Genomic DNA, 13449 nt, shown 5'->3' with positions numbered 1-13449 from the left:
CCTCTCCAACAGAAGAGCAGGAATTATAGTTTTCATTCTCAAAGCTTAGCTCTTTGCTATGTCAGGCCATTACTCCATCTGTAATCTACTCTACGACTTACCTCTATAAGTTTAGCATTCTCTTTCTTCAGTTTCACAAGATACTGAATCTTCTGGTTTAGGTTTTGATGACCAAGTAATTTCCCATTCTCCTCAGCAAGCGAGGCAACTTGCTGCCTCAGCAATTGTTTTTCCTGTAATAGTAAATACATTGTGTACCTCTTAGTAGTAGCCTCTCCTTCTCTTTTCAGAAGCAATAGCTTCTTAGAGCTATTAACATACTAACATTTAAGTTTGTTGTAACATATGATGCAAGAGTTGCTTCACTCAGGAAATACATATTTGTCTTATATCTCCTTAGACACTATGTTAGATCCCTCTAAAGGGCAAAAAAAGAGCACCATTTGATTTGTACTACTAAGTGATTTCTGTATCCAGACCTTATCCTGTATCCTCTGTCTCACTAGTGCAGAGACATCACAAATAAAACTAAACTGCAAAACAAAACAGTTGTACCTCTGCTAAATAAGATTTTGCTGTGAAGATGACAAAAAAATTATATATATGTAACCTTTTCAATCCTGTCTTTTTCTTCATATGCTTCCTCCAGTTTTGATCTAATTTCTTCTTTCTCATTAAATGCTCTGTGCTCCAAAGTCCTTGTTCGTTCCATCTCCAGAGTTATTTCATGATAGGCATTCTCTTTGATTCTGAGGATATTTTTGGTCTCTTCTAATCTGCCAATATAAAAGAATCATAAAACATTAAAAACCAATATAAAGATCATACAATTGAATTACTAAGTCTGTCTTGGACATGGAGGGAGACTCCTTTAAAAGCATTAATTTGAGATATTGTATTTCCCTTAGAATTTAGTGCTAAAGAAAGGAAGAAATTCATTCTGCTTCACAGTTCTTGTGTTTGATACTATCAACTAGGCAGTATTTTGGACCTGCTCTTCTCTTTGGGAACTGTGCTGTTTGCAATCCAGGATATACAACTCCACTCATGATTGAAAACAGAAGCTTCACCTATAAGAACACTTTGAATTAACTCACCTAAGGAATGTAAATTTTTCAGCTAAACTCAGCTGGTCTACAGATTCCCTCTATAAAATGCTTGTTTGTCTGGGGCTTTTCCCCCTTGACAGCCTCGTTGCTCAGAAACATCTCTGAGCATTTCAGATGGTCTGAGCCTGCTTGGTTGGCCTGGTAACAGAATAAGTACCACTTTGGATAGAATTATAACATTTTCAGCAAATGAGATCACAGGATAATAAACTGTACCATCAAACTTAGCAGCCTGTCTACTGTTTCTATTAACTTGAGTAATTTTGCAGATCAATTCAAATATTGCATACATGAAATTTTTGTCATTAGTTTTGTTTTACTGAAGTGTGGTGTTTAAGACCTGCTCTGTGAATAGTATTCATTTGCTGCATTTTCAAGACATTTTCTTGATGAGAAAAGAATGCTTTCCCTCATTGTCCATTATTTGCTTGTATGACATATTGTAGCATTGCTATGAAGTGTGTTTCGGAGACCAGACAGGAAAGCAAAATCAGTGCATCAAATAGCAAAATAATCCCTAATTTCCAGAGTAGGGAAAATTTAATGCAAATTACTTTTGAAATGACCATGTGCATAAGAACTATCTTCCTCTGTAAAAGAAGTAACTTACGTAGAAAGCATTCCATCAAAAGAAAATAACACTTATGTTAGGAGATTCAGCCATAATAAATCCTGAAGCAATACAGATTAGGAAAAAACCAGCAGGACAGATATTTTCAAAGTGATTTTTATCTACTGATTACTGATTCAGTATTTTCTTTCTTCGCTACTACCCACCCAAGGTACAAAACACTTGAATTTTGAGGACTGCTTGCCCAATAGTGCAAACACAATTTAGAAATCCTCAAATAATTTTTTTTTCGTTTTTCAAGGTGAACCACAGAAATTTAAACAAATAGCATAAAAGTAAAATAATTACATTACATTTAAAATTATAAAATATTTGCAATATTAATAAAAAATGAACAGTATTTCAATTTAATTTGAAAAGGAATGAGATTACAATTCACTGCATATAAATAACTTTAAACAATTAAAAACATCCCTTCCAATTTAAGTTTTTATGGTTCTAGCTATTAAAGTATTGTCCTGATACAATGCTATGTAGTAATAGGTGCTACTACCACCTACTGATGAGAAAGAGTAAGAGCTCAAGGTATCTTGCAGAAGGGTAAACACTTCCAAATGATGCCATTTGTCATTTCTGATCTTGGACTTTTATTGCTTAAATGGATTTTTTTTTCTGTCATTAATTAGTTTAATACTAGTTTCCAGTTCAAGGAACAATAGTTAGACTTACTCTGCTTTGATTTTCAGCATTTCTTCCACTGCTTTATTCTGTAAAAGTTCAAAAAAAAAATAGATGCAGTCTTAATGTTTAACATACACACATACCCACATATATATATATGTTTAAAAATATCTGACCCACAGCAGTGTCTCTCTGCCCACACACATACAGCAGAGCTCTAACAGGGGGTTATTCTGTCTGGGACATCCATGGAAACCTCTGCTGTGACATTAACTTCCCTTTGAGAGAGCCCTGACATTAGCAAGTGACACAATCTTCACTTTCCAACTCTGGGGATAAGTCAGATTTAGCAATCTGAATCTGTTTTTGCTAATTGTGCAATCTGACACCCAGTCCACTGGTGTTAGGCCAAGACCGAAATCCTAAGAGCTAAGTCTCAGGCTGTGCCTGTTAGAATTCACTAGAAATTGGTGTTTGTTTTGCTGCCATGAAAACAAAAAAATCAAACCAAACCAACAACAAAAAACTACCGCATTAATACTTCACAGCAGGTCAACAGCAACTGACATGAGAGGGATAATATACCTTGGCAAGTCGCTCTTCAGCAATCTCTTCCTCTTTCTCTTTAAGGTACTGAACATCAGGATGTTTCTGATCACTAGGAAATTCAAGAATGAGAAAAAAAGTTTCTCACTAACAGAGGAAACTGGTTGTAAAAGCGTGTTATCCAGATTAAACCAGTAAATGTGTGCAGTTTCTTTCACACATGTTCATACTCAAAATACTGAACATCATAAAAAAACTCCGGAAGGGTTTAAACTTCTAAATACATTTTCTTTCAGAATATAGAGAAATGAACGTTTTAATGGAAACAATTACAAATGTAATGAATATGAAACTGTTTGTTAGACAGCTGTGCTGGTTTTGGCTGGGGTAGAATTAATCATCTTCACAGCAGCCATTGTGAGGCTGTGTTTTGGATTTGTGCTGAACACAGGGTTGATAATGTAGAGATCTGTTTCTTATTGCTAAGCAGGGCTTGCACACAGCCAAGGCTTTTTCTGCCTTCCATACTGCCACACTGGCTGGGAAGCTGGGGTTGTGTGGGAGGCTGGGAGGAGACACAGCCAGGACAGGGAGACCCAAACTGGCCAAAGGGACATCCCAGACCATGTGGCATCATGCTCAGTGTATAATGAAGTGGGGGAAAAAAGGAGGAAGAGGGGAGGTTTGGAGTGATGGTGTTTGTCTTCCCAAATCACCATTACTTGTGATGGGGCCCTGCTCTCCTGGAGATGGCTGAACACCTGCCTGCCCACGGGAAACAGTGAATTAATCCCTTGGTTTGCTTTGCTTGTGTGTGTGCGTGACTTTTGCTTTCCTTATTAAACTGCTTTTATCTCAACCCACAAGTTTTCTGGGTTTTGCTCTCCTGATTCTCTCCCTGATCTCATTGGTGGAGAGTGAGTGGCTGTGAGGGGCTTGGCTGCTGGCTGGGGTTAAACCACAAGAGCAGCTTTGGGATTGAGGTACATATTTCATTAGTTCACAGTGTTTATGTGTATGGAGACTGCAGAAAGACTTCCTACAAGATCACTGCTCAGTGGTCTTGTCTAGTTAAGAAGGTAAAAGCTTCTTGTATTCAAAAGACTTCACTAATTTTTATTTTGGTAGTTTTTAATCAACATGACATTGGATGGAAATAAGAAAACACATACAATTAAAATAATTCACAAACCAGCTTTGTCCTTGTAGTGCATCATATGGGAAAAACTTAATTGGTTAAAAGCTTTATAATTGCATTTTATATTACAATAAAACCACTGTTTTCAGTAACTTAAAACCTTGTGAACAGATCAGGTAGGTTACTGAACAATTATGCTGTTTCTAAGGCTTTCTGCTTGGTTTGCAACAGACATTTGAAATTGTATTATGAATTGAAATGGAAATCACACTCAAACAACAATGCCATGGAACACTGGATTCTATGGCTTTGTTTTTCAGTTTATGTAGAGTTTCTAGACCAATTTTTTCCACAAAAAAAGCATTACTTTTATGTCCCTCACTTGTTGGATTCCTGACTTGGGACTCCAGGATGTAATTTGGATATGTGCTAAGAATTCCCTGCTCCTTTTACTTGATAGGAGTTGTGGTTTGAATAGACCAAAGGCTAATTGTATATTGGAGGCTTTAAAATTTCATTTATGTCTACATTGAAACTTGTGTTGCATTTATTTGGACATTCCTTATCTACTGGATCCATGACTACACAAGTGACATGGCAATATATAATACCCAGGAATTAACAGTAATTTATTCTTGGGTATTATATAATGATTTTACATTGTTTCCATTCCCTTTATAAAACTTCATTGCATTTAAGAGCTCTTGATTTAAGGGGCATGAAGTTTACAAGCCAGTAAATAATCTTCGTAGAAAAGTTTGAGTCAATCTCTAAATAGGTAAACAATGTAAGTCTGTACTTCAAATAAAACCTGTAAACTTTATCTTAATTATTTCAGGTTAAGAGGGATTTTTCATGGTTTATTTTACTTTACCTGTTCTTTCTTGGTCTCTGAGCTTCTACAAGGCTCTGTAAACTCCTGTTGTTCTCCACCAATATCTGCATTTCCAGACGCAAGTTCTCCAACTCATTTAATTGTTCCTAAGCAAGTGAAATTCAAAACATTTTATTTAAAGATCAGATTGCAATTCCTGTTTTCATTTCTAGTTGAACATGCTTTTGAGTAAAATAGAAGACAAAAAATATTTCTCAGAAAACAGGCATGGTTCTCTGCCAAATATCTACATCACCCTTTCATCTACAATTACATTAGAAACTTTACTGAGAATACTTTCAGCAGCAAATATTGAGAAATGTTTCAGCAGCAAAAATGATGTTACCATTTGACATTCATGAATACAGAACAGCACAGTCCTTGGGAAAATGAGATTTCTAGACATCGCAAGCAAGTTGTCACCACTTGCTCCCAGCCTAGGTAAAGGGAAAAACCAAAAACTGCCTTCCTGCTTTAATGGACATACTATTAAGCAGAGCTCATTAAAAAACCTGAACTCTGCAGTCTGTCTCATTTTGACCTTACAAATTGCCAGCAGAGATTAACTCATAGTACCTTCAGCCTTAGAATTTCATCGTTTTTTGCTCTTCGTTCTTTATTCAGTTCATTCACAAGGTGCTCCAGATTTATTGCAGAGGCCCTTCGAACAGCTATTTCTTGCTCATGAGTTTCTAAAAGCTTAGCCAAATTCACATCAAAATTAGGAGGAGTTTTAGGACACTGGCGAGTGAAAAAAACCAAACCACAAACAATTAGTAAAGGACTGTTTTCCCTATGTATTGATTACATGTCTTAATACTTCATTGGAGACATAAATTAATACATTTCTGGCAGACAAATAATAATTACAAACTATGTGAAAATGTTTCTCTCAAATGCCATACCTGAGGAAATGTTACTGAAGATGAGTCCACAAAGCAATCTATTTGCTTCATTTTCAGTTCATATTCATTCTTCCTGTTCTCTAGTTCCCCTGTCATTTTGTCTAACTATTAGAAATACAAGGAAAATTAAAGTAGCTCATAATACAGATAAAATAGGAAACAAAATAGCACTCAGATCTATATTTTGAGGAAACTTAAGTACACCACAAGTTATTTTAGATTAAAAAGACTTCACTTTCATAACTCTTCTGTATTTAGTCAATCACTGTTAAACTTTCAATAGTTGCATGTAACAAGCATTTTTGAAAGCATCTATACATCAAACTACTTTGTAGTTCATCTGAATTCTGTTCTTGTTGGTATTTGATTTTCTTGCCTTGCTAACACAATATACCTTTCAAAGGGCATGCTAACACAGAAGAAAAGCTATTAGGAACTTGGTTGGCAAACATTACTGGTCAAAACATGATTTGATACAAAGATTTTAGTGATATAGATTTTGATCAGCTTCCCCAAGAGACTATGGTAACTTGACAAAAGAACTCCTCTTCCAAAAAATAACTAATTAGAGTCTTTGCAAACACGAATGTATTACCTATCACTATGATAGTTGTGACAAATAGAGCTAAATTTTGAACAAAGGTCTAACAGAGCTATTTAGTCTGCAGCAGCTCCAAACCCCTGCATAATTTACAGAGCTCAACAGTTATCTCTATTGCATAATGATACCTGTTTGTGGATAAGTGTTAACAGAGGAAAAAATAATCCCCTAGGTTACACTGCTGATAACCTGAGGTTGCCCTGCTCTTACAGGTACTGATAATTTTACTCTATCAGAGTACACATTTTTGTGATATCTAGACAACGGTTCCAAAACATTAGAAGATACCTAATCTTTGTTCGGAAGTTTTTGAGCTACTACTTTCCTTTTACAAGAAGGAACATTTCTCTTCACCAAGAGTACTATGTACCAGATGCTCTAAAATGACAAGTGAAACCTTTTTCAGAAGCTACAATTGACCACAGCTAACTGTGAATATTTCTTTGTTTTACCTGTTCCCTGAGTTCCTGGATTACAGCTTCTTTCTTTGCTATGTCTTCCTGTGCACACTGGAGCAATGCATGGTGTTTCTTAGAGGCCTCTGTCAGACTTATCAGCTGATCAGCAGTATGACGCAATTCTTCACACAGAAGGTCCCTCTGTTTTAAGTTGTTGGATGTGTAAAAAAAGAAACATTAAAGTTAATGCTCTAAGTCAGCTGTTTCAAGATGTTTTGTCATTGGTGCCAAGATTGCTAACAGCTACAAGCATCTCCCTTTTCCTTCTAATTTTTTTTTCCTTCTACTCCCTTTTCCTTTTCCTTCTACTTTTTCATAATGAATTGTAGCAAGCATTCATCTATAAATTTATTTTAGCATATTTTCATATCCCTGGTCTTGCTTACAGAACAAAAATGAGAACTTTTCCCCAGTATAGTGACAATTAAGATTCTAGTGGAAGATCGTTGGACTTAATCACTATTTTAAAATTGGACTTAATCACTATTTTAAAATATAATATGTACTTTAAGAGAAACCAGAAAAGAATGTATAGATTTTAATCACACTGAAGTGCTTACAGCTTTTTTTTAGTGCACTGATATTCCACAGATACCTCTGGATTTATTCCAGGGTCTATACTCCCACCCTATCTGATGGGGCATCATACCTAAACCAGATGTGTTAACACATAAGGAGAAAATTCATCTAGTATTTTAAATACCACCTCAGATTAGTTCTTCTTGTCCAGTTATGGAAGCATGAAGAAATTAGTGACTGAAGTATAAAGTAAAGGAAAAACACTATAATTTTATCTGGAGCCAGATACACTCAAGGATAACATTGAAACAGGAACTGGCACTAAGTTAAAAAAAAGCCAAAAGCCCCAAAGTGATCCATTTGCTAGACAACTCAGCTTTGGGTTTCAGAATGTCACTTTTAGATATGATTATTAAGGAACAGTCTGTTTATTTTAAAACAGATTTCTATAATGTTTAATGTCCTTTGAGAAACACACACCTCCCTGGAAGACTTTATTGTTGCTATCTGATTGGACTAGCAAATATAATCACAGATGATCTTGTAGAAATTACATGTCAGGAGGTGCTAGTATTTTTGACTGTTTGACATGTTCAACAAAATAATGGTGACAAGCAGTAATAGAAAATACAGAGTTAAAGAAAGATACAATATTAAAAAGCAAAACCACATTTGAATCAAATGTGTACCCTAGATCTGTTTCCAGCAGGTGGAGCCTTTAGTTAAAATTATGAGTAGAGAAAAGATATTACTGAATATAGTGCAATGGGGGTAGAGACACTCTGGAACATAATATATTCTTCTACCTATTTTAATTTCTCAGCTGCATCATCTAAATCTGCCATTAAATTCAGCTGATGATTCCTTAGTGGCCTTAACAAAATTAAACCAGACTCTTAGCATAGGCTTTTATGAAGTAGCTTATAAAATATTTATGCCAAGTAACATGGTAATTTAACAGAATTTGTCAGGTATTTAATGAAGAATTATTTTACGAAGAGCTTAACTAGCCGTAGTTTGAACTAAAATGAGGTTAAGTTTTACATGAGCATTTTAAGCAAAACCACATCCAATTGGTCTGGTTGAACAAATAATCATAATATACCAACATTAATGTTTTTACCTCAATGTTATCAGCTATTTCTCTTCCTTCCAAGGTTTTCTTCAGTTCTTCAATCTTCTTTTCCTGATCTTCCATGATTCCCTTGCTTTCTTCTTTTGCAGCCAGAACAATATTATACTTGTACTACAAAAAGCATTTTAGTAAAACATGTTATCAGGTAAAGTTGGCAAACAGAAGACAAATAAATGTACATCACAAATCTTATGATGACAACTACATTTAGAAATTAGTGTCAATGACTAAAACCAGAATGATATATTTTACTTGCTAAATTATACAAACTGTTTGTTGAGATTAGTTGTCAGAATGATATAAAAAGATTAACATGAATTAGCCACCACAATACATATTACCCACTAAAAGCATTATTAAAGAGATAGCCATATTTAGAAATCTGTCTCATCAACGTTTTTCTATAGAACCTTTTGCATTCGTAGTTCATACATATTATGTAAAGCATTTTGTTGGTTGCTCTATCAGTTTTCAAATCAGACCAATTTTAATAAAGCACAGGCATCATATTTATTCATAGTTATTCAAATATACAGTTTTAGTTCTTTATATTTGTTTTCAGATGTAGAACATCATAATACCAGCAACATAAAAATTCACTCCATCAAAAATGAATTTACAATTCAGCTTCAATTGCTGAGGTCTTAAATTGCCAGTTTCTGAGAAAATCTGAATGTGACTGTCAGCTGAGTGGAGTTTACAGGATGTGAACAGGTCCCTTTAGAGACACAGCTTTTTACCCACCACGTGGAGAGGGTTCACTTTTTGAGATAGCCTTAGGCATAAAATGTTCAGAAGATTTCAACATGTCAAAACAAAGAAGTTTCCTTCTAAAACACTGCAGCAAGTTATACTGTTTGAGACCGGTGATTAGACATGTCATTGCATCCCATTTCTAAAGAACGATACCATGTCCTTCAACATGACAGAACATACATTTATATCCTCGAGCTCTCTTGTCAGCCCATCTATGGACTCAGTTTTATGATTAATTGAAGACCTCAGCTCCTGGATCTGTCTCATCAAGTCAGTTACAACTTCCTGCAACATAAAAAAATAAATCCTGATAAAATACATATAAAATCCATATAATGTATTACTGGACTTTTTTGGTATATAATTTGTCAATCCCAAACTTTAATCAATCAGGTGAAAATGAATCCTCAAACTGCACATATAAAGAATAAACAGAAAACTTGTTGCTAAATCACTGACTTTTGTTCTAAGCACTTAAAGAACTGAATAACCTGCAGTGTTCATTAGAAGAGAAGACTGGCTTGCTGATTTAGTCTTAGGCTGTAATGGGTTACTAATAGGAGAACAGAACTACTATAATTTAAGGGTGTGTTTGTAATGGAAAAAGGCACATTGAAGAAACACCACGGCACTGACAATACCAGGTGATTCTGACCTTATGCATGTCAGATTTTTGGGTTTATGATGGAAAAAACTTGCATCATGCCAAGTAGTAAACACACTGTGTGATTTCTTACGCCTGTTTTATAGACAGCATATATGCTTGCAACTAGGGGAACTCAGGCTATTTACTGCAAGTCTTTACATAAAGAAGTGCTTTGATTTTATTGATAAAGATAATGTGATGCACAGTCATATTCTTACAACACCTTTCTTACCTTTTCCTTCTGCCCATTACAACAGAGCCCTGACTGGAAGGCTCTATTAATCATCTGGGGAATTATGCATTGTTTAGACATTGAATGTTTTTTCCAGTTGACAATTTTACCTTAATTTATTTTTGTTTAACCTTCAGTTAACTTGTCTTTTCTCTGTATGCATACCAGTTTCCTACCTCCCTACAAATTCTATGCTAGGAAAAAGTAGGATTTATTTTACCTGACTATATAGCCAGGATTGCCTAAAAGCACAAAATTACTAAGCAGCACAGGAAGGCTCTGGTCTTTCATCTCTACTACAGAACATAGTTACCCACAAGACTGTGTATCAGTAACAGAAATAAGCCCAAACCTTATCTGTATCATTTGTCTTCTTCAAAGAAGCAATAGTCTCTTCAGCAGCAGCCAGCTCCTGTTCCAATGTCCTCAGTTTTGCTTCCTAGAGGAAATAATATTTGTGAGGGAATGTCTTCACTACCTTTGGTGTGTTTTATAAAGCACCAAGTCATGAAAAAAAAAAAAAGGAAGTAAGTTGTTAACCTTACCTAAAAAATAACCTAAAAAATAACCAGTAGCTTAACAATATGTAGCCTGAACACACTACATTTATTTTGCTGGTAATCAACCTAACAGTCAGTACACCAATAAAATTGTTATTAATGCCCGAGAAAAGCCATGTACACAAAATTCACATATTCAAATCTGCTGTTGTACCTGCTGCTCACACTGCGTCACCATTTCTGAAAATGGTTTCTCCACCTGTCCTTTTTCAAGTACTTTCAAGAGCTCCCTGGTGAATAAAAACATGTTTTGACTATATTGCTCACTAGAAATATAAGAGAACTTTAACAAGAACAAAGTGATATGAGTTTATTTTATTTGAACTTAATTTTTTTAAGAGTTCTTCAGTTATCACATTCTCAGTGCTATACAAAAGACTAATACTTTAGTTACCAGCCTTACACTGCGATCGCTGGCAGAATTTTATCTTTGACATGAAAAACTATATAATGACATTACTTTAAATTAAAATGAATTGCTGTTCTGATTTGGATGCAATAAAATACCCATCTGGATAAAAACACCTTTACAAATGGGATCCCCATCTGAATACAATATATAGCACCAATGAGGTCAGATGAAAATAAACCCCACTGCTAATTAAAACTTACTTTGAATTGTTTTCTTTGTCTTCTTGTAATTGTAATGTTAGTTTTTCATTATGTTCTTTTTCTGTTTTCAGAAGCTGCAAAAGGTTCTAGAATATCAAAAATATATGTTTGCTATAAGAAGTTACAATATAAGGTCTCTAGAGCAATCTATAACAAAAAATTTAAACAAATCCTTAAGATGACTGAAAAAAACCCAACCACCCCAAAAAACCTTGATTGGAAACTAGAAGATCTTTAGTTTGTCCTGATGACATTTAAAAGTGAACTCTTCTTTAATTAAGTAATTGAATCTTTTCACCTGCCATTAATAATTTCATATAGCTATGATGTTCCTCAATATCCAAGGCCGTGAAGGGAAAAATTAGAATTTTCAATTGTAGATTAATTTGGGGGCATTTTAAAATTCTGTATTTGTTCAAAATACTGAAATATATGGAATTTAAACCAATAATATTAAATCTGTCATCATTCTCCTAAACACTAACAAGGAGAATTTATATCAAACTTGCCGAGCAGGCACCACATACCCTGCAGAAACACAGGCAAAATTATTTGCAAAATCCCTTGAGCAACCTTGCTGCTGTTTTGCAGTCACTGCAGTCTGACAAGCTTTCAAGGGCAGCATCAACTAAATTGCAGGACAGTGATCCACCACAAGCCATAGATCATTTTAAGAAGATCACATTCACTATGAAAAATTTTAAGAAACTGCTTTGTAAAGATAGAATAATTAGGCTAGTCTTGGCTAGCCCTGAGATAAAAGGTCATCTCAGCATTTCAATGTCAAGATTCTTTTCCAAAGAAGCGTCTTATTCCTTTAGCAATTAACCCATCTCCCTCAACATTTTCAGAGCAATTTCTTCAGCCTAAAAACCTACTATTCATGATGCTACTGGATATTTCTGATAGCCTGTGGTTGCAAAAATCTTGAACTAAGTTTGGAAAAAGAATTTGGGTACATCTTCCAAATGGAATCACCAAGAAACCTATTACTACTGTGGAATGTTATCAGTGATACAATAATAGAAATTAATTAATCTGGGCTCTGTATAATCAAATCCTTTAAAATCCTTGACTGTCTTACACAAAGCTCAGTTTTCATTGCTTCTGCTTCTTGCTTCCCGTCCTCAAGTTGTTGCTTCAGCTGGTCCGTCTCAAACTTGGCTACCTCCTGCAAATTGTCATAGTCATCCTGCAGGCTTGCCTTTTCTTCAAGAATCTTTTCATGTTCTAGCCTTGATAAAAAAACCCAGACCAAATAATCTAGTAAGGGTTGGTGTCCTTATAAAAATACTCCAATCAACTGTATTTTAAAATATTCAAATAATATACAGAGGGAAAGAATACTCTCCAAACAGTATTTCTGCTGACACAGAATGCAACCATACAACCACAGCATTTAATTTAAGTTTCAGGTTCCTGGTCTTACAACGCCTCACTCAAAAAATTACTTCAGCTAAGACATAACCTGCTATAATGCAAAATGTAGTGAAGTTTTCCAGGAACAAAAATCAAACCCAAAAAATAAAACCAAAGCGCAACGAAACAAACTAAACAAAACAGCAACAAAACCCAACATAACTAAATCACATTAGTAATTAAAAAACATATTGATTATCGTCTCCTGATGATAATGGCAATTATTGCAGACAAGGCAATGAGCTTTTCTGGCTTTGATACTCAAACTTCAGTTATTTTTTGTGATTTCTTTCTGCTTGTAATTTTCAGAGCAGCATCATTATGTCACTTGCTTCATGCGAGCAGACTGACAAACTGTCCACATAACTTTTGGAGAGCAGCAAGTTTATAGATAATATCCTATTTAATGAGAAAATGCTATAGGAAAGCAAAATTAAGGCAGGCACATTTTGTTTTCTTTCTGATAATTCCACCATGTTGTCTGAAATAGGCATGAAAGAACAGAGCGGAAAAAACCCCAATCAAACAACCCAAACAACTAAACATCCTCCCCCCAACAAACAAACAAACAAAAAAACCCCAAAGGACAAACACAAAACAACAACTTTCAAGAAAACATGTGAAGTGTAAGTTCACACACAGGAGAGGATGACTAAATCACTGGACGCATCCAGAAGAGATGACAAG

The 13449-nt window shown here is 34.9% G+C and overlaps 1 protein-coding gene across 2 annotated transcripts in view; it reads right to left on the bottom strand.

Annotated features, from left to right (window-relative positions):
* Positions 1 to 13449, bottom strand: part of KIF15 (kinesin family member 15) — a 34517-nt gene that overhangs the window by 789 nt on the left and 20279 nt on the right. The window contains exons 21-34 of one of the 2 annotated variants that reach the window (XM_053957848.1): positions 12428 to 12578; positions 11344 to 11429; positions 10886 to 10961; positions 10524 to 10610; positions 9474 to 9578; positions 8526 to 8648; positions 6878 to 7024; positions 5825 to 5929; positions 5496 to 5660; positions 4920 to 5026; positions 2947 to 3019; positions 2410 to 2447; positions 611 to 776; positions 102 to 233 (exon numbers count right to left, since the gene is read on the bottom strand). In XM_053957848.1, coding sequence (XP_053813823.1) covers positions 102 to 233; positions 611 to 776; positions 2410 to 2447; positions 2947 to 3019; positions 4920 to 5026; positions 5496 to 5660; positions 5825 to 5929; positions 6878 to 7024; positions 8526 to 8648; positions 9474 to 9578; positions 10524 to 10610; positions 10886 to 10961; positions 11344 to 11429; positions 12428 to 12578 — 1561 coding nt within the window. The remainder of the gene's footprint in view (positions 1 to 101; positions 234 to 610; positions 777 to 2409; positions 2448 to 2946; positions 3020 to 4919; positions 5027 to 5495; positions 5661 to 5824; positions 5930 to 6877; positions 7025 to 8525; positions 8649 to 9473; positions 9579 to 10523; positions 10611 to 10885; positions 10962 to 11343; positions 11430 to 12427; positions 12579 to 13449) is intronic. The other variant, XM_053957856.1, reaches the window with a different exon arrangement.

The sequence above is a fragment of the Vidua chalybeata genome, chromosome 1 (assembly GCF_026979565.1).
Source record: "Vidua chalybeata isolate OUT-0048 chromosome 1, bVidCha1 merged haplotype, whole genome shotgun sequence".
NCBI classification, from domain to species: domain Eukaryota; kingdom Metazoa; phylum Chordata; class Aves; order Passeriformes; family Viduidae; genus Vidua; species Vidua chalybeata.
The sequence above is the reverse complement of the archived record's forward strand: the minus strand, read 5'-3'. Positions and strand labels throughout refer to the sequence as shown.